At 41.0% G+C, this 23,599-nt stretch overlaps 1 protein-coding gene across 2 annotated transcripts in view; it reads left to right on the forward strand.

The window, feature by feature from the left end:
* brat1 (BRCA1-associated ATM activator 1) overlaps positions 1–23,599 on the forward strand; it is a 69,741-nt gene that overhangs the window by 28,075 nt on the left and 18,067 nt on the right. For both annotated transcript variants that reach the window (XM_072559501.1, XM_072559502.1), the window contains 4 exons: positions 7,073–7,191; positions 7,460–7,646; positions 12,491–12,561; positions 13,069–13,174. In XM_072559501.1, the coding sequence (XP_072415602.1) occupies positions 7,073–7,191; positions 7,460–7,646; positions 12,491–12,561; positions 13,069–13,174 (483 nt within the window). The remainder of the gene's footprint in view (positions 1–7,072; positions 7,192–7,459; positions 7,647–12,490; positions 12,562–13,068; positions 13,175–23,599) is intronic.

Below are 23,599 nucleotides of genomic sequence, written 5' to 3' on the forward strand. Positions count from 1 at the left end.
AACATTCTTCCCACATCTAGCCTGTCCAGTCAAGATTTTATGTTTTTTATGAGGTATCCCTCCCATAATTTTTCTAAATTCTAGTGAATACAAGCCCAGTTAATCCATTCTTTCCTCAAATATCGGTTCAACCATCCATGTCTGCCTCACCTATATGCCAACCTTCAGCGACCGTTCTGCCATGACACCAAGGTCCCGTTACCCCTGGCCTTTTCCTAAACTGCCAACATTCAGATAATAATCTGCGTTCCTGTTTTTGTGACCCAAGTGGATAATCTCACATTTATCCACGTTACATCACGTTTATCAAACATTTGCCCACTCAGCCTGTCTGTCCAAGTTACCTGCATCCTCTTAGCATCCTCCGCACTGCACAGACTACCACCCAACTTGGTGTCATCTGCAACTTTGGAGATATGACATTCAATTCCTTTGTCCAAATCGTTAATGTATGTTGTGAACAGCTGAGGTCTCAGCACTGAATCCTGCAGCACCCCACTTATCATTGCGTACCACTCTGAAAAGACCCATTTATTCCAACTCTCTGCTTTCTATCTGACAACCAGTTCTCTATCCATGTCAATATGTTACCTATGATAGCGTAAGCTTTACTTTACTAACCTTTTGTGTGGAGCCTTGTCAAAAGCTTTTCCAAAGTCACAATACACACCATCTACTGATTCACCCTTGTCCACTCATCTAATCATATCCACAAAATATTCCAGAAGACCTTTCGAGCATGATTTCCCTTTAGTGAATCCATGCTGACTGGGACCGATTCTGTCACCACTTCGCAAATGCTCACTTATTACATCCTTAATGATTTAGTGTAGCTTTTTCGATACAGATTTGGAGGGTTAAAGGGCTTTTTCTGTACTCTGATTCCATGAAAGGTGCACATGAAAAGAAAGCTAAATCGAACACAGAGAGAATTGATTTTCCTTTCAGTAAAGTGATTATATAGAGATGAATAAGCTTTACTTTTGTCCCCATTATCCAGTGCAAGTACATACAAGTACCCTATTTCATGGAAAGTACTTAGAGTCATAGTGTCGTGAAGATGTACAGCATGGAAACAGACCCTTTGGTCCAATTCATCCATGCCAACCAGGTATCTCGAACCAATCTGGTCCCACCTGCCAGCAACTGGACCATGTTTCTCCAAACCTTTCCTATTCATAACCTCATCCAGATGCCTTTTAAATGTTGCAATTCATAGAGATGTACAGCACAGAAACAGACCCTTTGGTCCAACTCATCAATGCCACCAGATATCCTAAATTAATCTAGTCCCATTTGCCAGCACTTGGCCCATATCACTCTAAGCCCTTCCTAATGTGGTTAAATGTGAGATTATCCACTTTGGTCACAAAAACAGGAAGGCAGATTATTATCTGAATGGTGGTGGCCAGGGGCAACAGGACCTGGATGTCAGATACCCATCCAGGTGCCTTTTTAGTTGCTCTATATTTTCCTTGCAGTTTTATTAATTTTCATTCTCAGCCTAGAGTTGTGTCTTTTTGTTTTCCATTTACAATAGATGTTGGCAGGTGGGCTTGTTCCAATTGTAAACAAGATGAGTAACCTTAATCTACATCTACCAGTCATCTAATGCAAAATTATTCAATACTGATTTGTCAGATTTTCTGAAGGAATTATGGCATGCTTAGTATCGATTTACTTGTCTCATAAGCAACTTGATTTACTCTGCAATTGGGGAAAATATCAATGTGCAGAACTTACAGCAGAATATCTCTGACTGATGTCATCTGAAGAACTGCTTGCTGAACCTGATACAATGGGCGGCGACTTTCAGAGCACAACTTCAGACTGGGAGTGGGGGTCGGTGGGAAATTATGGTTGGGCAGTACAGATTTCCAGAATCATCTTTAGTTTTTACTTGCTGTAGCTTTTCCACTCAATAGATAAACTAATTGGCAGTTTATAGCAGAGATACACAATAAAAGAATACGTAAATTGAGGGGTGGTCTGAGAAAGTGATTGTGGCTGCAGTCAAGATGACAATCATATGATGGTTTGGTAAAAACAATGACTGCAGATGCTGGAAACCAGATTTTGGATTAGTGGTGCTGGAAGAGCACAGCAGTTCAGGCAGCATCCAAGGAGCAACATGGTTTGGTGTTTTAAAATGATTGTTCTGAAGAGTAAAGTGTTGAGGGTGTCCTATTGAGGGTAAGATATGGAGGGTGCGGAAGAAAGCGGTCTAAGGGGTGTTGTCACAATGGCTGTCAGAAGGGTGGAGCTAATTGGTACAACTAGGCAGACTGTCAACCCTATCAGCAACAAGGATGGAGAACCAGCCTGCTTGGAGGTGCAAGAAGTTGGCAACAGTGAGGAGTTACATGGCCCACGAGGCATGGATTAGGATCAGGGCCAATGGAGTGTGAGTAGCTATACGAAGCAGGTAGAGTGAGATAAGGAGAAGAGACGCTGCAAGCATTAGAAGAGAGGGTGTCAGGGATCTTCAGCTGTCATTGCGAGAAGAGAAAGTCTGTAAGGGGTGGGGACGCAACGGTGAGTTCTGGACAGAGAGAAGAAAGCTGCAGAGGAAGACTGCAAGGACTGGGGGAGAGAGAGCAAGGTGCTGCATGGGTAGCGAGATGGAGGTTACAAGCATGAGACAAGGAAGGCTGTAACAGTATGGGGGAAGGAGATGGGGACATAAAAGGGAGGTTGCATGGGTGGGCAAGAGAGGAAGGTTGCGAGAGGATACAGTGTGTGGCTATAATGTAGGGATGCGAAGGAGAGTTTGCAAAGTGGGGCACAGAGATTCTAATGTGAAGGTGAAAGAGCAGTTGCAAGGGAGGGAAGACAGTCAGGCTGTCAGGGGGAGAATGGAGAGAGAGGCTGCAAGGGTGTAGAGAGGAAGGTTACAAGGGTAGGAGAAAGGGAGAGGTTCAACCGAGGAGGCTGAAGTTGTGAGTGAAGATGGAGTATGCAGGAAGGCAGCTAGTGAAGGAAGGAGGGGTGGTTACAAAAGAGACTGAACAGTTTTACACCTATCAGTAAATGTATATACAGCTGAATAAGAGCAAAGAAACCTGAAAATCATTGAAATAATTAATTCCTTGCAAGTGAATATGGAATCTGTAGGGTTTCTGGTTTGTGATCAATAATTTGCTGACTTTAAGGCGGTTTGAATCATCCCCCAGATCCCTGGTTCTGACACTGGACTTGTTTAGGGAATGTGAAATGAAGAAGGCAGCAGACAGGTATTTCAGGGCAAAGGAGTATCTGCATTTATTTAATTACAAAAGGTAAGCAATAAAAAAGCAAATACGATAAAAATGTGAAATTGACACAATTATACAGGGGTAAAAACAAGGACTGCATATGCTGGAAACCAGGGACTAGGTTAGAGTGGTGCTGGAAAAGCACAGCATCCAAGGAGCAGGAAAATCAACGTTTCAGGCAAAAGCCCTTCATCAGGAATAGAGGCAGGGTGACTGCAGAGTGGAGAGATAAATGAGAGGGGGAGTGGGGATAAAGTAGCATAGAGAAGAGCTTCAGTGCAGAGGAGGGTTGCAGTGAGAGAGAGACTCACTGCGATTCTTGTAGATAGAGGAGGAAAACGTCTTCAAGGCAATTTTACAGAGGACAGTAATTAAATACACTGTCAAATTAAACAAAGGTTAAAACAAAGCTAAACAGAGGTTTTAATCACAGACACTTTCTTCAAGCTTTCTACCCTTGGGGTCCCTGCACTGTCACCATCTGCCTTCCCTCCCTGTGAGCTCGGTTGGAAACTTTGGGGTCTCGGGAGTTTCACTCATCAATCGGGAAAACAGTGGTAAAGTGCGTCCAGTTGCTGGTGTTCTTACTGTTGGTTCTCTTGTCTTGGAACAAGCCTTGTCTGGAACCACTTGTTCAGAAAGCGTTGGCCAGCTTCCTACCCTCTCAGATGCCCTATGTTGTGATGATGCTCTTTGATTTGTCTTCCTGATCCAGCTTCTCAGTTTGGCCCCTATGATTGTTGGTTCGAAAGCTGCTGTTGGGAGTACAGCTTGTGGGGAAACTGTTTCTGCAGGAGCTTGATGTTGGAAAAGGCTCTTTCTCTCTGTCTTCCAGATCAGGACTAACTATAACCTAGTTTCGTGTAATTTTTAATTTAGCAGTTATACAGACCATGTGTCCCATTATCTCCTCTCAAATCTGTGTTGCCATTGTATTTCTGGTGTTCCCTTTTGAGGCCAATTGGCTTCCTGATAGTTAGGAGTAGATGTGAATATATTTTGATTAAGTGGAATGTCCGGGATATTGTTTGAAGTTTGATCTGCCGAGGCCCTGTTCAGAGATGGGTTAGATGGGGTTTAGGCCTGGTTGATTGTTCTTTTAGAAAGAATGTGTGAATTGAATTTTCAGGCTGAACAATGGTTCCAACGTAGAAAAGCAGGAGGCTGGAAGAGCACAGCAAGCCAGGCAGCATCAGGAGGTGGAGAAGTCAATGTTTCAGGTGTAACCCTTCTTCAGGACAATTGTTCCAAGCAGCTACCTTTGTGTCTGTGTCATTTTCCCAGAACCTAGCCCAGCTACCTGCCTTGTTCTTTTACTTTTAGTTTTAAAAGTTATTGGGAAAGTCCAGGATTTTGGCCAGTAATTCAGAATATGGGGATTTTTACTCAATCCTACAAATCTCTAAGGCTGCAATGTTAATGAGCTACTATATTGGGGTATGTTGTTGATGCTATTGTAATGAAAACTGTCAGTTGCTAAATTTAAATCTAAGCTGCAGTAAAAAACGATAGTAACTACCTGGTTAAAGTCGACCAGGTTTGAGTATAAACATTAGCTGTGATGCCACCAGTCTGCAAAGAAGTTGAAAACCTTTGTTCTCTCTACCTCACTTTGCACCTTCCCTCTCTGGCCCCTATTACAGTTGTTACTACAGGGGTTAAACCCCTCTGCTAATTTAAACCAGCCACACAGAAAAAGTTCATCTCATGCTGTAATCTGTTAAAATTTGAGAGGCAAAGAACTATCCCAGAGGTCATTATTTAAAGTAAAAATTAACAATTTTATTGTTTCAGTCCAACAGAGGACATTAAAATCAGCAACTATTTACGACTTTTCTCTTAAATCTATCTTTTACCTTCCACTCTCCAATACTGGTCTGATATTTTTTAAAAACTGATTAGGATTTGCAAAAAAAAAACCTCACATTTCAAAAACCAATCAGCTTTGTTGATTATCCTTTGTAGATTTTCCTCTGTAGATTCTTCTCTAGGTTGGCTTTGGTATTCTACTGCACAAACTTGTTATAGACAGGTGCCTTTCAGAGAGCTGTTTTGCTAGCAGTCTGTGCTTCTTAGTAGTTTGGCAGTTCTCCTAACTGTTCAAAATGTCTGGTTTTATACCCTAAAACGTCAGATCATTTCATTGATTTTAATATTATCAGAATACTAAATTCAAATTTGATTAGAGTTTGGTTTCTTGGGGCATAATTTAAACTGTTTGGCCAAATTTAAATTTGTTATTATTTCATGGCACCTCAGCTGCACCTATTTGTTTCAACCAAGTGTTACATTCTTACTTTGTTCAGGACTCTGTGTTTTGTCAGTCCTTGCTAGCTTTTTAACTTTCTTAAAGGTACAGTACACCTCTGCACCTTCATAGCACAATCACCCCTTCTCCCAACCATGCAACCTCCCTCTTCCAGCCTCTGTCTTTCTCCCTTCCACAACTATTACAGTTGTCCTTAGTCCACCCTTGTTATGTACCCCTATCTCTGTGGAGAGAGAAATTTAGTTAATGCTCTTCAGAGGTGTTGAATTGTTTTAATGTACTTTTGACAGAGGCAGAGATGGAGCAAGGGAGTAGAGGCCCAGTACAAGATACACAGGGGTAGTTAATGGTGGTAAAGGAAAAAAGGGAGACAAAATAGATGTAAATTAAAATGTGAAAAGGAGAGAAGGGGTTCCTTCTACGAAGATTAGAATAACCAAAATACAAACGAGAGGCTATGGGTGAGAAGAGGGGAGAGAATATTAGAAACAATTGAGAACAGACATAATGTGATCAGTTTCTGAAGTTATGGAATTCAATATTGAGACCTTGATGCTATCAAGTGTCTAAGTGGAAAATTAGGTGATGTTCCTCAAGCTTCATTGGAACATTGCAACACGGCCAGGATAGAAATGTTAACATGGGAGCAATGTGGTTTATTGAACTGGCAACCAACTAGGAGGTCAGGGTTCTTCCTGCCAGCCCAGGGCAGAAATGTTAGCATGATAGTGAGGTATTTTATTGAAATGGCAGGCAATTCGTAGGTCAAGGTCATTCCTACTGACAATGTTCTTGCCAATGTAATTTTTTTTCTGCCCCCAACAATTCTTTCTCTTTCTCTTCACCCCATGATAGTTGCAATCTCTGGCATTCTATTGTCCCTCTAAATCCTGCCGTTCTATTGTCCCACTAAATCTTTTCTTTCTCTTTTTCTGTCTGCTTTTTCCTTTGCTCCAGGCCCAATCCTCTGGCCCAGCCCATGTCTGTCAGGCTATGTATCTTACACATGTTGTTTTGTTTCAGTTTAAACACTGTGGGGCTTAAGAAATTAATGCTTTCCTATGTGCTGTAGCTTCTAGTGTAATGGAAAATAAGTAATTATTGAGGATATTAATGTATTTTTCTAATGCTGCTTCTGTATGTATTCTAATACATCATATGTCAGCACAAATACAGACAGCTTGCATCATTGAATAAATGAATTAGTGAAAATGAAAAAAGAAGCTCCCCAAAATTAAATGTAGGTCTTGAAAAAAATTTGTTTTTAAGTGCAACTCTTGGGTCTTGACCGGAAATGACCAGAGGGATTAGTTTGGCCCCTGGTCTTAATTCTGAATGATTTGAGAGAAAGAATTAAAGGTTGGGCGTGAGATGATTGGTAAAGAAAATGAGGGACCCAAAAATAGTAGAAGTACCAGGGCCCTTGGTTTCTGATCCTTCTTCTATCCCTTCAAAACAGTCTTGATTTTGTCAGTACTAAGTGTTACACTTTGGTATTGCTTTAATAGTAACACAAACAAAAGTGAAAATGCATTATATTTTACTGCAGTCTTGCTGGATGAGTCTTCATTCTGTCGAGTCTATATTGAAAATCGTCTATCCAGAAAATCAGCATGTATCAACTTGCTCTGTCAAATACTTTCTTATCTCTGGGAACTCTTACAAATGGTGAGTAGGTAAGACTATGTTAGATATTCTGCTGCTGGTCTTTTGGCTCAGGACTCAAAGTAAATCTTTCTGTCTCCTTGGTTTTATACCTGCAAACAGTCAATAAGCAATTAATATTCATTATCATAATGTACAGAAATTGTCTCTTTTCCTTCAGCAATTTTTTTCATGTGTTTGACTGCAAGAAAAAAATGTTATTGAGACTTAATATAAAATACATTTAGCATAAAATAAAGCTGAAAGTATTGATTTTCTTCATCTTGATCAGCCCCCTCAGACCACAGAATTGCCATTCCAAGTTTTGATGAGATCAGTGATCACAATACTACAGTTGTGTATTGGTACTGCTATTCCTGTCACTTCAACTGTTGTCAATATTAGCAGACATCTGATTGGATGCATCAAAGTTCAAAGAGGAGGAATGGATGTACTGGGTGCATTACCTCAGTGGGCAGGTAAGAAGCAAAGCAAAAACAACAATATATGTAAATAAGCATAACAATTTTTATGAAGATGTGGGTGAACTGTATCTTTAGGAAAGTTAAAAGCTAGCAGAAGTACCTGACCAGAACACCAAGTGTTCTGAACAAGATATAATGTATCCTTTTGGCCCAGCAGGTTGCCTGGAGACAAAAACAAATTCTAATTCAGTCAATCAGTTTAAATTCTACCCCAAAAATACCAACCTGCAATCAAGTTTGAATTTAGTATATTGACAATATTAAAAACTAATGAAGCAATTGGATGCTTTGGGGTATAAGACTGGGGGCAATTGAATAGTTGGGGAGAACTGCCAGAAGACCAACAGATGTAGGCCGCTAGTCAGAACTCTGCGAGAGATCCTGGGTTCAATTCACGGACGAGCCCCCAAATTGTTACGATATGGGATAAACCCTCCTGCTTAACATAAGCCAGCAACATAGAAAAGATTTATCCCACACAGTAATCTGTAAAAGTTTGAGAGGCTGTGAATTATTTAAAGTAAAAATTAACAACTTTATTCCTTAAAGTATAACAGAGAACAATTAACTAACAACTATTTACAACCCCATCCTCTAACCTATCTTTTACTTGCCCTTCTATAATATAAGTCCAATAAAACCCCCGATTAAGATTTAGTGAAAAATTCAAATTTCCTCTGTAGATTTGCTCTCCAGGTTGCTGTTGATGTTTTTCTCTGTGCAAACTCCTTCTTTAGACAGGTACTTCTTAGTTCTGATTAGCAACCTACATCTGTTGGTCTTCTGGTAGTTCTCCACAACTGTTCAATTTTCCCCAGTCTTATACCCCAAAGCATCAGATTGTTTCATTTGTTTTTAATATTGTCAATATACTAAATACAAACTTGATTGGAGGTTGGTATTTTAGGGTATAATTTAAACTGATTGTCTGAATTCAAATTTGTTTTTGTCTCCATGCAACCAGCTACACTAACTGCTAGACCAAAAGATTACATTACATCTTGTTCCGAACACTTGGTGCCGTCTGGTAAGGTCAGGTACTTCTGCTAGCTTTTAATTTACTTAAAAGTACAGTACACATCTTCAAAACACAATACAATATTCTCTGTCTCTTAAGAGATTAATGCTTTGAATATAAAGGGAAACAGCATGTTATATTGTAAGAGGAGAGTTGACAAGTTGTCTCCGATGGGTAAAGGCATTGACATGAAGAATTCATCAGTTAAATAATCACTGACAGCATTGCCGTGAGAAATCCTAAATAATATCCTAAGACATCTGCTGACAACCAACTTAAGATTGCTACATGTATGCATTGACAGAGACATATTTTAATAGGCAGAGTATATTCTTTCATGACAGAAAGAACATTTATACAAATTGCGTTTCTTAACTTAAACCAACAAACAGCTGTTGTCTATTATTTGTCAGGCCAATGCCTTGACCAGTCAGAGTCAACTCCTTCATTTAAATTGAAACAAAGATTGGCAGTTAACCGTCCAATCCCTACCAATCAGAGCCCACTTGCCAACAGTCAACACTGTCTTCTCATACTGTATAAAATATTGTTCACCTTTAAATTGGTATTCTTCCAGATGTCTTGATGAGTGTAAGATAAAAAAAAGCTTTGAAAAAATATTTTTTTTCAGTAGTACTCAACTTGTATAAAAGTACTGAAGTAGAGTTTTGGTGAAATTGGTAATGTTTATATTTGAATAAAATTGTTCTGTGATCCAAACTTTTCGGTATAGTTTAACAGTAGTTCTAGATTAATAATTTGGGACTTAATTTGTCTGAACTAAACACAATTTAGGAGTTAATACATTCAAGAATAAACCACAATTAAGTAAATTTTGTTTTGAACATTTCATGACTTAACTTCTGAGAAAATGCTAGATTTTATTGTTTAGAATAGGGTAAGTAAACACCCACATAGAAAATGGAGTTTATATTCTTCTCCTTCTGTCTTGAGAGACTACTTGTTATCTCAGAAGCAACCTTAATCAAAATATTAGAGTCTGTTGACATCCAGAGCATTGCAGTAGTAGAAAAATCTCTAAATTAAATTTACTTAAAGTGTTAAAAACATTAGAGTATATTATTCAAGAGAAAAAAAGCTGTTAAACATCATAGATTTATATTTAATTTTTCAAAAACCATCTTTATATCTTTTACATGTATGTGAAAATAAACTGAGGTAATTCTGTTCGCCGTGCTGGGAATTTGTCTTGCAAACGTTTTGTCCCCTGTCTAGGTGACATCCTCAGTGCTTGGGAGCCTCCTGTGAAGCGCTTCTGTGCTGTTTCCTCCGGCATTTATAGTGGCCTGTCTCTGCCGCTTCCGGTTGTCAGTTCCAGCTGTCCGCTGTAGTGGCCGGTATATTGGGTCCAGGTCGATGTGTTTGTTGATAGAGTCTGCGGATGAGTGCCATGCCTCTAGGAATTCCCTGGCTGTTCTCTGTTTGGCTTGCCCTATAATGGTAGCGTTGTCCCAGTCGAATTCATGTTGCTTGTTATCTCTCTGTGTGTGTGGCTACTAAAGATAGCTGGTCGTGTCGTTTCGTGGCTAATTGGTGTTCATGGATACGGATCGTTAGCTGTCTTCCTGTTTGTCCTATGTAGTGTTTTATGCAGTCCTTGCATGGGATTTTGTACCCTACATTGGTTTTGCTCATGTTGGGTATCGGGTCCTTCGTTCTGGTGAGTTGTCTGAGAGTGGCTGTTGGTTTGTGTGCTGTTATGAGTCCGAGTGGTCGCAGTAGTCTGGCTGTCAGTTCGGAAATGCTCCTGATGTATGGTAGTGTGGCTAGTCCTTTGGGTTGCGGCATGTCCTCGTTCCATTGTCTTTCCCTTAGGCATCTGTTGATGAAATTGCGTGGGTATCCGTTTTTGGCAAATACCTTGTATAGGTGTTCTTCTTCCTCTTTTTGCAGTTCTGGTGTGCTGCAGTGTGTTGTGGCCCTTTTGAATCGTGTCTTGATGCAACTTCGTTTGTGTGTGTTGGGGTGGTTGCTTTCATAGTTTAGGACTTGGTCTGTGTGTGTGGCTTTCCTGTAAACCTTTGTGGTGAATTCTCCGTTCGGTGTTCTCTGTACCATCACATCTAGGAATGGGAGTTGGTTGTCCTTTTCTTTCTCTCTAGTGAATCGGATTCCTGTGAGTGTGGCGTTGATGATCTGGTGTGTGTTCTCTATTTTTGTGTTTTAATTATTACAAAGGTGTCATCCACATATCTGACCCAGAGTTTGGGTTGAATTTGTGGTAAGACATTTTGTTCTAACTTTTGCATTACTGCTTCTGCTATGAGTCCAGAGATCGGTGAGCCCATGGGTGTTCCGTTGATTTGTTCGTATATCTGGTTGTTGAATGTGAAGTGTGTTGTGAGGCGCAAGTCCAGTAGTTTAAGTATGCCGTCTTTGTTGATAGGTTCAACGTCCTGTTATCTGTTATGTCTGTCCAGCAGGTTGGCTATTGTTTCTCTGGCTAGGGTTTTGTCGATAGAGGTGAACAGTGCTGTTACATCGAATGAGACCATAGTTTCTTCCTTGTCTATGTGTATATTTCTGATGATGTCCAAGAATTCCTGTGTCGATTGTATAGATTGTCTGGATCCGCTGATCAGGTGATTCAGTTTCTGCTGTAGTTCTTTAGCCAGTTTGTGTGATGGTGTCCCTGGTAGTGATACTATGGGTCTGAGTGTGATGTCTGGTTTGTGCACTTTGGGTAGTCCATAGATTCTGGGGGTGTTGTTGCTTTCAGGTTTCATACTTTGTAGGTCAGACCTGGTTATCTGTCCGTTTTTTTGTAGATTCCTCAGTGTGTTGTTTATCCTATTGGTGAGCTGTGGGGTGGGGTCAAACTCCCTCTTTTGGTAGGTGTTGGTATCTGCAAGTAGTTGTTGTGCTTTTTGGACGTACTCTGCTTTGTCCAGGATGACCGTCATTCTGCCTTTGTCTGCTGGTAGTATAATTATGTTCTTATCGTTTCTTACTGATTTTAGTGCTTCCCTCTCCTTTGTGTTGAGGTTATGTGTTTGTCTTTTTCTTGTTATCAGCGGTACGATACTTTGTCTCACTGTTTATTGTGTCTCTTCTGTCAGTCCATTGTTCCTGAGTGTGCATTCTAGTGATGCTAGGAAGTCTGCTGTCTTGGCGTCCCTGTGGTTGTAGTTGAGTCCCTTGGCCAGTATTGTTCTTTCCGTGTCTGTGAGCTGTCTGTGGGAGAGGTTTTTAACCCAGGTGTGTGTTGAACACCAACTAGCCACGAAACAACACGACCAGCTATCCTTAGTAGCCACACACACAGATAACAAGCAACATGAATTCGACTGGGACAACGCTACCATTATAGGGCAAGCCAAACAGAGAACAGCCAGGGAATTCCTAGAGGCATGGCACTCATCCACAGACTCTATCAACAAACACGTCAACCTGGACCCAATATACCGGCCACGACAGCGGACAGCTGGAACTGACAACCGGAAGCGGCAGAGACAGGCCGCTATAAATGCCGGAGGAAACAGCACAGAAGCGCTTCACAGGAGGCTCCCAAGCACTGAGGATGTCACCTAGACAGGGGACGAAACGTTTGCAAGACAAATTCCCAGCTCAGCGAACAGAACCACAACAACGAGCACCTGAGCTACAAATCTTCTCCCAAACTATAAACTGAGGTAAGCGTGCGCCCTCAGAAGTTTTAATTGTACATTGGTGTCCAAAAATACTTTTTTTAATAGACTTTTTTTCTTTACCAGTAAATATTTTTAAATTTTAAAAAATATTTGCACCAATAAAAAGATTGGTTGACATTTTGCTGAAATTAAGATTTCAATCTTACCAGGGATTGAGGAAGTAAACAGTGCATTGGCCCTTTTCCATGATTACATCAGCAACCCAGATACTGACTGTACTGTGAGTAATATTTTTGACTATTAAAATAATTAGTCATAATGTGTCAGTATAGTTTTCTTTTACTTAAGCATATGATCCAGGATGGAATGGCATCATTGAGGTTGCATGCAGTTGTTTGCATGCAAAAGCAACTGGACTGAGCTAAATTGAAATTTTTGTTCTTTCATGGGGTGAGAGTATCACTAGCAGGGCCAGCATTTGTTACACATCCTCATTGTCTATGAGAAGGTGATGGTAAGCCACCTGCAATGCTGTTAGGAAAGGAGTTCCAGACTTTGATTCAGCAACAGTGAAGGAATGCTGATAGTTCCAAGTAAGGATGGTGTGTATTTTGGAGGGGAACATACAGATAATGATGTACCTATAGATCTGCTGCCCAAGCCCTTCAGAGAGGTAAAGATCCACGTTCCTGCTCAAAGTATATTTTGTACCACTTAAAATTGAATTGAATGTTTTCTGAATTGAATGTCTAAAAATACAATCAATAAATCAAATTTGTAAATTTAGGTTTTGAAGAAGTCCCTCCAGGCTTTATTTTGCTGGATGTCACATTGCATTGAAGGTGTGAACTCTCATGTACTTGAGCCCAAATTGCAAGAGTTTTTACATGGAGGTAGGAAACTGATGTTGGTTATCTTCTTGTATTCTACCCAGTAAATATTTAATTCTGTTTTCATTCTGTCTAAGCTTACCTCTGCCATTTGAAGTGGGAGGAGATAATGTTTATTATGCTGTTAAGTTGTTTTGTCTGTAAACGAGACATCCAAAACTAACAGACAGAATTTAATTAAACTTAATACACAGATCACACATGGATCAATAAAGAATTGATATTGGAAAGACATAGCTTTGGATTCTATTCCTAATGTTTTTAAATACTTCATGAAGAACAAAAGAAATAGAAAAGGAGAAAATCATATAGCCTGTGGAGCTGATTTCGATTACCTGAGAGACCAAACGTACTATAAGAACACAAGAACTAAGAGCAAGAGTAGATCATCTGGCCCCTCGAGCCTACTTTGCCGATCAACAAGATCATGGCTGATCTTTTTATGGACTCCCCTCCACTCATCCACCTGCTTACTATTATCCTTAATTCCTTTACTGTTCAAAAATCTATCTGTCTTTACCTTTAAAACATTCAATGAGGTTGCCACAACTGCTTCATTTGGCAGGGAATTCCACAGATTCACAACTCTTTGGGAGAAGTTCCCCCTCAACTCAGTACTAAATCTGCTTCCCTTATTTTGGGGCTATGCCCTCTAGTTTTAGTTTCACCCACCTGTGGAAACAGCCTCCTTGCTTCTACCTTATCTGTTCCCTTCATAATTTTATCTGTTTCTATAAGATTCCCCCCCATTCTTCTAAATTCTAATGAATATAGTCCCAGTCTACTCAATTTCTCCTCATAAGACAACCTTTCCAATTCCAAAGTCGACCTAGTGAACCTCCTCTGTAGTCCCTCCAGTGTCAGTACATGCTTTCTCAAGTAAGAAGACCAAATCTGTATGCAGTGCTTCAGGTGTGGCCTCACCAGCACCCTATACAGCTGCAGCATAATTTCCCTGTTTTTAAACTCCATTCATCTTACATTCTCAAATATCTCAAATATTCTATTTGCCTTCTTAATTGCCTGGTACACCTGCAAACCAACTTCTTGTGATTCATGCACAAGGGCATACAAGTCCCTCTGCACAGCAGCATGCTGCAATTTTTCACCACTTAAATCATAGTCGATTTTGCTGTTACTCCAACCAAAATGGAAGACCTCACACTTACCAACATTGTACTCCATCTGCCAGACCCTTGTCCACTCATCTAATCTATCTATATCCCTTTGCAGATTTTCAGTATCCCCTGCACATATTGTATTGCCACTCACCTTAATATCATCTGCAAACTTTGACACCCCCTAACTCTGGTTAGCACTGCTGCCTCACAGCGCCAAGAGACCTGGGTTCAATTCCCGCCTCAGGTGACTGACTGTGTGGAGTTTGCACATTCTCCCCGTGCCTGCATGGGTTTCCTCTGGGTGCTCCGGTTTCCTCCCACAGTCCAAAGATGTGCAGGTCAGGTGAATTGGCCATGCTAAATTGCCCGTAGTGTTAGGTAAGAGGTAGATGTAGGGGTATGGGTGGGTTGCGCTTCGGCGGGGCAGTGTGGACTTGTTGGGCCGAAGGGCCTGTTTCCACACTGTAAGTAATCTAATCTAATCTAATCTAAAACTCCAAATCATCTATATAAATTGTAAATAATTGCGGTCCCAACACTGGTCCTCAAGATACTGCATTAACCACTGATCTCCAACCAGAAAAACACCCATTTACAACAGTAGTTTGCTTTGTTAGTTAACCAGTGCAGTCTCCATGTTAACACATTATCTATAATGCTGTGCACCTCTATCATGCAGCAGTCTTTTATTCATGCCCTCTGGAAATCCAAATGTACCATATGTCTATCTCAGCCATCAGTATGTTCATTGACAGCCCATCTACAACTTTCTGGATAGATATTTCCAAAGACATTCAATCCTTTGAATCAAAGAAATTCTCATCTTTCTTCTAAATGTCTCAATATGGAGAGTGCAAGACCAATATATTCCAATAAAGAAAGATGGTGGGACCATTGAATCCTGTGGAGGGAAGCCTGGAGGGATATACAGCATTGAATTAAGAGAAAAAGAGAGACTTGTAGCTGGTACCAAGTGACTCAAAGCAGCAGTAGCCCCAGAGGAGTAAAGAATGTGCAAGAGGAGCTTAAAAGTAAGGAGATATGAAAGGATCCTAGTTGGTAACATATAGGTAAATTTTAAGTTGTTTTACAAGAACATTAAGGGTTCAAGGATAACTAGGGAAAGACTAGCGTCCATTACTGGCTGTGGAGGCCAAGTCTCTGGATACTTTCAAGAAAGAGTTGGATAGAGCTCTTAAGGACAGTGGAATCAAGGGTTATGGGGATAAGGCATGAACAGGATACTGATTGAGGATGATCAGCCATGATCATAATGAATGGTGGTGCTGGCTCGTAGGGCAGAATGGCCTACTCCTGCACCTGTTGTCTATTACAGATCATAGTGGTAACTTGTGCATGGAGTTGAGGATGCAGGTAGTGTAATAAGTGAATATTTAGGGTTGGTGTTCACTAGTTAGAGGGACAATATAGAACATAGAACATTACAACGCAGTATAGGCTTTTTGGCCCTCGATGTTGCGCCAACCTGAAAAATTAATCTGATTCCAAAAATGGAACCTACACCGTTCCATTACTATCCAGTGACCATTTAAATGCCTTTGATGTCAGCGAGTCTTCTACTGTTCCACGCCCCTACTACTCTGAGTATAGAAACTACCCCTCAGCCTTTCCTCATAAGACCTTCCTTCCGTTACCAGGCAACATCCTAACACTTTCCAAAGCTACCACATCCTTCCTATAATGTGGTGACCAGAATTGCACGCAATGCTCCACGTGCAGCCTTACCAGTGTCTTGTATAGCTGAAGCATGACCTCCGAAACTCAATCCCCTGACCAATAAACGCTAACACACCAAATGCCTTCTTCACAACCCTTTCAACCTGGGTGGCAACTTTCAGGAATTATGCACCTGGACACTGAGATCTCTCTGTTCATCTATACTGCCAAGAATTTTACCATTAGCTCAGTATTCTGCATTCCAGTTACTTCTTCCAAAGTGAACTACCTCACATTTTTCCACGTTAAATTCCATTTGCCACTTCTCCGCCCAGCTCTGCATCTTATCCATGCCTCTCTGTAACCCACAACATCCTTCGGCACTATTCACAACTCTGCCTACCTTAGTGTCATCCGCAAATTTACGAACACATCCTTCAACGCCCACCTCTGGATCATTTATAAAAATGACAATATAAAAATAGGCAATGACTCCAAAACAGGTCCTTGTGGCGCACCACTAGTAACTGAGCTCCAACAAAACATTTCCCTTCAAACACCACGCTCTGTCTTCTTTCAGCTAGCCAATTTCTGATCCAAACCACTAGATCACCCTCATGTCTCCGTACTTTGTGGAATAGTCTACCATGTGGAACCTCATCAAAAGCCTTACTGAAATCCATATACACCACACCAACCGCGTTACCTTTACCCACCTGTTTGGTCACCTTCTCAAAGAACTTAATAAGGTTGGTGAGGCATGACTTACCCTTCACAAAACCGTGTTTACTATCCCTAGTGAAATTATTCCTTTCCAGATGATTATAAATTATAGGTCCATAACCTTTTCCAACACTTTACCCACAACCAAAGTAAGGCTCACTGAACTATAATACCAGGGTTGTTCTGACTCTCCTTAAACTGGGGAGCAACATTTGCTATCCTCCAGTCTTCTGGCACTATTCCTGTCGACAATGATGACATAAAGATTGAAGCCAAAGGCTCTGCAATCTCATTCCTGGCTTCCCAGAGAATCCAAGGATAAATCCCATCCAGTCCAGGGGTCTTATCTATTTTTAGAGCTTCCAAAATTGCCAAAACCTCCTCTTTGTCAACCTCAATCCCATCTAATCCAGTCGCCTCTCTCTCCGTATTCTCACTAAAATTGTCCTTTCCCAACGTGAATACTGACGAAAAGTATTCATTAAGTGCTTCCCCTATGTCTTCAGATTCTACACACAAATTTCCACTACTATCTTTGATTGGCCCTACTCTAGTCATTCTTTTATTCCTGATATTACCTATAGAAGGCCTTCTGGTTTTCCTTGATCTTATCTACCAACAGCTTCTCATGTCCCTACCTGGCTCTTCTTAGCCCTCTCTTTAGATCTTTTCTGTTAACTTATAACTGTGAAGCACCCAAACTCAGCTTTCATGCCTCATTCTCACGTAAGTTGAATCAAGAGATTCAACTTCTTTAGTAAACCATGGCTCCCTCTCTCACCATCTACTTCCCTGCCTGATAGGTATATACTTGTCCAGGACCCGCAATAGCTGTTCCTTGAATAAGCTTCACATTTCAAGTGTGTCCATCCCCTGCAGTTTTCTTCCCCATCCTATGCATCCTAAATCTTGCATAATCGCATCGTAATTGCCTTCCGCGCAGTTATACCTTTTCTCCCTGTGGTATCTAGTTATCCCTGCCCATTGCTTTGTAAACATAACCAAACTGTGGGTGTAGAAATCAGTGAGAAAGTCTCTGATACAATTTAAGAAGTTGGTATATAGAGAGAGGATGGTCTGAGGGGGCTACTAGGCTTACAAGTAGATACATCTCCAAGGCCTAGTATATCCCGGGCTGTTGCATGAGGCAAGGAAGGAAATAGCAGGGGCTCTTGCAAATCTCTTCCATTCATTTCCAGTCACAAAAGAGGCACTGGAGGACAGTCAATGTGGTAATATTATTGAAGAAAGGAATAAGGAATAAACCGGGAAACTCCAGGCCAGTCTAACCTCAGTGGTGGGGCAACTATTGTCAGCAATTCTGAAGCACAAAATTAATCTGCATTTGCAGAGGTAGGGATTAATCAAGAAAGTCAGCATGATTTTGTTAAGGGAAGGTCATGTAATCAACTTGATTGAATTTTTTGAGAGTTGACCAGATATGTAAATGACAGCAATGTTTTTAACGTAGCCTACTTGGACTTCAGCAAGGCTTTTAATACGGTCCTGCATGGGAGAGCGAAGGTAAGAACTCATAGAATTCAAGGGAATTTAGAAAATTATATACACAATCGGCTGAGTAGGGTGAAGCAGAAGTTGAAGGTTGAGAGTTGTTTTACCAAATGGAAATCTGGGGTATCACAGGGCCCCTACTCTTTGTGGTTTAAATAATTGGTTTAGACTTGAATGTAGGAGGGATCAATCAGTTTGCAGGTGGGATAGTAAATAGTGAGGAGGGTACCCTTTGACTACAAAGGTGCACAACTCTGGAGCAGATGGGACATGAAACTGGGCCCTCTGATCCGGGGTAGAGACACAAGAACTCTTACTCTCTGTTTCCAGTTTTTTTTAATCAACCTGTTCAGACATGTTATGACACAACTTTGGAGGAGTGGAACTTGAGCCTGGGTCGTCTGTCAGAGACAGGGACACTATCACTGTCTTTCTATATGTAGATATTGTCCAAACCAAGCTGCTGAGAGATGTCATATACTCCTCTAAAGTAGATGTGATTTGAACTCAGACCTCCTTGGGGGAGCACGATGGATCAGTGGTTAGAACTGCTGTTTCACAGCAGCAGAGACTTGGGTTCAATTCCAACTTTGGGTTAATGTATGTGTGGAGTTTGTATGTTCTCCCTGTGTCTGCATGGGCTTTCTCACATAATCCAAAGATGAGCAGTTTAGTTGATTGGCCATCTGACTTGACATCAGTGTCTCGGGATGTGTGTGGCTCAGTGGATTAGCCATGGTAAATGCAGTGTTATGGGGTAGCGGTCTGGATTTGGATGGAATGCTCTTCGGAGGATCAGTGCAGATTTGATGGGCTGAATGGCCTCTTTCCACACGTTAGAGATTTCTTGTCCAAGGTTTGGGACTCTACCACTGTGCCAAAAGAACAGGGTGGCACAATGACTCAGTGCTTTGCACTGCTGCCTCACAGCGCCAGGGTCCCGGGTTCAATTTCAGCCTCAGGATTTTGTATGAAGTTGCGCATTTTCCCCATGTCTGCATGGGTTTCCTCCAGGTGCTCTAGTTTCCTCCCACAGTCCAAAGATGTGCAGGTTAGACGGTTTGGCCATGCTAAATTGCCCAAAATTTCCAGGATTCTGCAGGCGAGGTGAATTTGAAAATACAGACTTACAGGGATAGAGTACTGGGGTGTGGATTAGGGTGGGATGTTCTTGACTCAGTGGGCCAAATGGCCTGCTTCTACACCAGAAGGATTCTATGATACTGAACCCTGTACCATCTGTCTCTAATATTGTGGCGCATTTCCATGGTGATGACTGGCATGACTTCTATGTCAGTTGAAGATAATCAGTGCCCACTGGCAGTCTTCAAAGCTAATTACAAGAGTGTTTCCAGGGCCACCTTATTCTGATATTCATCAAAGTAATAATTGTCTCTAAACAACCTATCCAGAGATTGCCAACCTTCAGAGCAGGTGGGTCTTGAACCTAGACTCCTCATCCAGGAATAGGGACACCACCAATGAGCCACAAGAGGGCTCCCACTTTCTGTCTTTTTTTTAAAGAAATCTGTGCAGACATGGAAAAATACACTCCCGAGGGATGGTGGGTCTTGAACTCAGGCATTCATAGGTCAAAGATAGGGAAAACACTACCACTGTGCCACAAGACACTCCTGCCTCTTTCTGTCTCTATATCACTGACACATATTGTAAATGGCTCAGGCTGCCATTTGTGACTCCTCACATACTGAAGTAGCTTCTGTCTATTTGCAACAAGACCTGGACAATATCCAGATGTGGGCTAATATACGGCAAGTAACATTAAAACTGTGCAAATGACCATCCACATGAAGACAAAATTTGACATTCAGAGGCATTACCATCACTGAATCTCCGACTAACAGCATCCTGTGGTTCACCAATGAACTGTATCAGTCATATAAAACAAAAAAAAAAGAAAATTGCTTGAGAAACTCAACAGTCAGACTCCAGTGACCCTTCAGAACTGACAGCAGCTAGAATATATGCTTTTTATATTGTTGATGTGGCTGGGAGGAGTGAGTGGTTACATGGAGATGGAGTCCAAAAAAAAAGAGAGGAAAAGAAAGCGAGGCAAACAAAGGATGTTGAAGAAGAGAAGCTAGATTGGTGGTAATTGGAGCTATGAGTAAGTGAAAATGGAAACATGTGCTGAAAGTAGTCCATGTCACGACAGGACCTGAGGTGTAGGATGGGTACTGGACAAGGAAGGAGATGTTCAAACTGTAACATTTTTAAACTTGATATTAAGTATTGAAACCACAACAATCCCAGGTGTTGTTGTTCTTCCAACTTCTGTTGAGTCTCACTGGAACACTGCAGACAGGAATGTTGGCCAGATGGTGCGTTGAAGTGGCAGGCACCGAGAAGCATGGGGTTATTTTTATGGGTGGAAAGTACATGTTCAACAAAGTGGTTTCCCAGTTTGCATTTCCTCTCTCCAGTGTAGAGGATCCCGCATTGTGAGCAATGCATAAGATAGACTAGCTTGAGTGAAATGCAGGTAAATCACTTCTTCAGCTGGTGTGTCTGGAACCATGAATAATGATGTAAGAGGTAAATAGACAAGTGTTACACCTTCTGCGATTGCATGAGAAGGTGCCATTGGGGTATTGGGAGTGGAGGAGGAGTGGACCAGAATGTTCCAGAGAACAGTCCCTATGGAATGTTCACAAGGGAGGCGTGGAGGATATGTATCTTGTGGTGGCATCCCTCTGGAAGTAATGGAAATAGCAGCTTATGATTCTTTGGCTGCAGAGGCTGGTGGGGTGAAATGTTTACTCTTCTCTGCACAGATGCTGCCAGGGCTGCTGAGTGTCTGCAGCAATTTCTGTTTTTGTGTTTCAGAACTCCAGCATCTGCAGTTCTTTGTCATGTAACTAGAGAAGCATATCAGAAGCTAGGAATTCTGCAGCAAGTAACTTGTCTCCTGACTCCTCAGCACCTTTAACCAGACACAGATTAGCAGTATAATGACATACTTGACTCGGTGAATGCAGCTTCAACAATAATGAAGGAGCTTCTCACCATTCAGGATAAAGCAGCTGGAGAGATTTTAAAGAGGACTCTGAGTCCTGTGTTTCGCAGCACAAATCAATCTTTATTGGGAGCTCCTTACCAGTACAGCTTAGGAGAGGTCTCTCAGACACTCCACCATTCCCAATAAAGTACAGAATATTTATGCATACCATGTTACAATGGCGATGTGCAACACTGTTAATAGTGCTTGCCACATCCACTCTGATCTACACATCCAATCCTGTGAATTCACAATCAGTAATGAACAACTCATGTTCTCCCAACGTCTCATGATGTTTGCCAGACCCCAATCACCTGTCCTTGGGCTTACATAATAGATCTTATTGACCACATTCCAAAACTGACAGTTATGTTCCTTCCCAGACTTTGGTCAGCAGTATCGTATATTATGAATTATTTTTCAAATTCTATTATACATTTTTTAATTCTTGCTAACCTCAGTACAGAAGGTTAGAAAGGATGCTAATTTCTACCTATTTTTATGACGTTTTAGTATCAGCTTTAATGTAAAGTTATTTCGTAGTGATACCAAACATTACAATTCTGTGACAAAGCTAATAATTTCAAAAGTAGTTTCCTTCTGACCTGACTTTGAAGTCAAGCAAACACAGTCTCTCTGTCTAACAGCTATCATTTACAACTTGCTGGAAGATGGTTTAAAACAGATGGACTTTATTGTCATTACTTTAAATACTTTTCACACTAACTCTAAATGTAAATATTTCCCCATGATTCCATCTTGCTCAAGGTGATGATTGCCTTGGACCCTTGCAGAGGCTGAATCTGTTTAAAAGTCTTGTCTCACTTTGGGATTCTGATTATACAACATGCATATTGAGCATTAACTGTTTGCTGTCATTGAATTTTCACTGAAAATGGTGATTCCCCGTCTTAATATTGGAGAGGGGCAATGCCACCAAAGAAACCTACTGGCTGCTAACCAGGTCAACAGCTGGAAATTTCCATGTGATTCAGTTGCCCCATGGGCAGTCTGTTGTCTCTCCAAGAAAAGTCTCGATCTAACCACAACACTCCATGGATGTGCCAGCTAATCAGTCTACATGACTAAGCCAGCATGTTCAGGTTTTCCAGCGCCATAAATGCAGCAAAATGATAGGGCAGGCCAGAATGCCTATCTCTTCATTTTACATTACTGCAATGATATATAGCTACTAGTAGCACAGGTCCACTTCCAGCCCATCCTATTTAAAGCCTAAACATCCTGAGCTAATGGAAAGCCAGTGAGACATGCCCACCTTTATTTGTCTGTCTTTTGTATCTCGAAAAATGTACCTTTCGTGGGCTCAGGAAAGTCAACTCCAATTCCTTGAATTTTGCTGTGACCCCCGTGGACATTTACCTTGTTGTGTACAATATTTGTATATATTAAATATCCTTGAGTATTGCTTTGTGACACTACTTATACAAAGAGTTCATTCCTGCAAATCTGCTTACATCAAGAAGAATACTTGCATGTTGTAACAACCTGTACAGATATTCCTGTTGCTTTCTCGTATATGGTACGTGGAAGTAGTTAATGCAGTTTGTCTGCAAATAAATGTTTCTTCCTGCAATTCTTTCTTGTAAAATCAAGCAATAGCTGCTTAATTAAATATTTAAAATATTCATAATGAAAATTCTTGTCGCATTTCTAACTTTAGTCTTTGAAGCATCATGCTGAACTTGCCTTCTACCAAAAACGTTACGTTAGTTACCATCACCATAGTTCAAAATAGCATAGATTTTAGGCTCATGAGATCATATGAAATAAGGAGTAGGCTGTTCAACTGTTCGGGTCTGCTGTGCCATTCAGTAGGATCGTGGGTGTTCTGTCATTCCTCGAGTCCATTTTCCTGTCTTTTCCCCATAACACTTGTTTTCACTACTGATCAAGAATCTATCGATCTCAGCCTTAAATAAACCCAAGGATTCTTCTCCCACAGTTCTTGATGACAAGGAGTTCCAAAGACTTCCATCATTCTGAGAGAAGAAATTCTTTCTCATCAAAGTATTAAATTGATGCCCCTTTATTCTGAGACTATGCCCTCTGTTTACTTTGTCAAGCTCTTTAAGAATCCAATATGTTTTGGTGAGATCACCTCTCATTCTTCTAAACTCCAGTGAGTAAAGTCCTAACCTGTTTAACCTTTGCTTATAAGACAAACTCTAGTTAACCTTCTCTGAACTGCCTCCAATGAAATAATATCTTCTCTTAAATAAGGGGACTAAAACTGTTCACAATTCTTCAGTGTGGTCTCACCTGCACTTTGTATAGTTGCAGTAAGACTTTCCTACACTTGTACTCCAACACCTTTGAAATAAAGGGCAAACTTTCCATTAGCCTTTCTGATTCTCC

Source organism: Chiloscyllium punctatum, chromosome 40 (assembly GCF_047496795.1).
Source record: "Chiloscyllium punctatum isolate Juve2018m chromosome 40, sChiPun1.3, whole genome shotgun sequence".
NCBI lineage: Eukaryota > Metazoa > Chordata > Chondrichthyes > Orectolobiformes > Hemiscylliidae > Chiloscyllium > Chiloscyllium punctatum.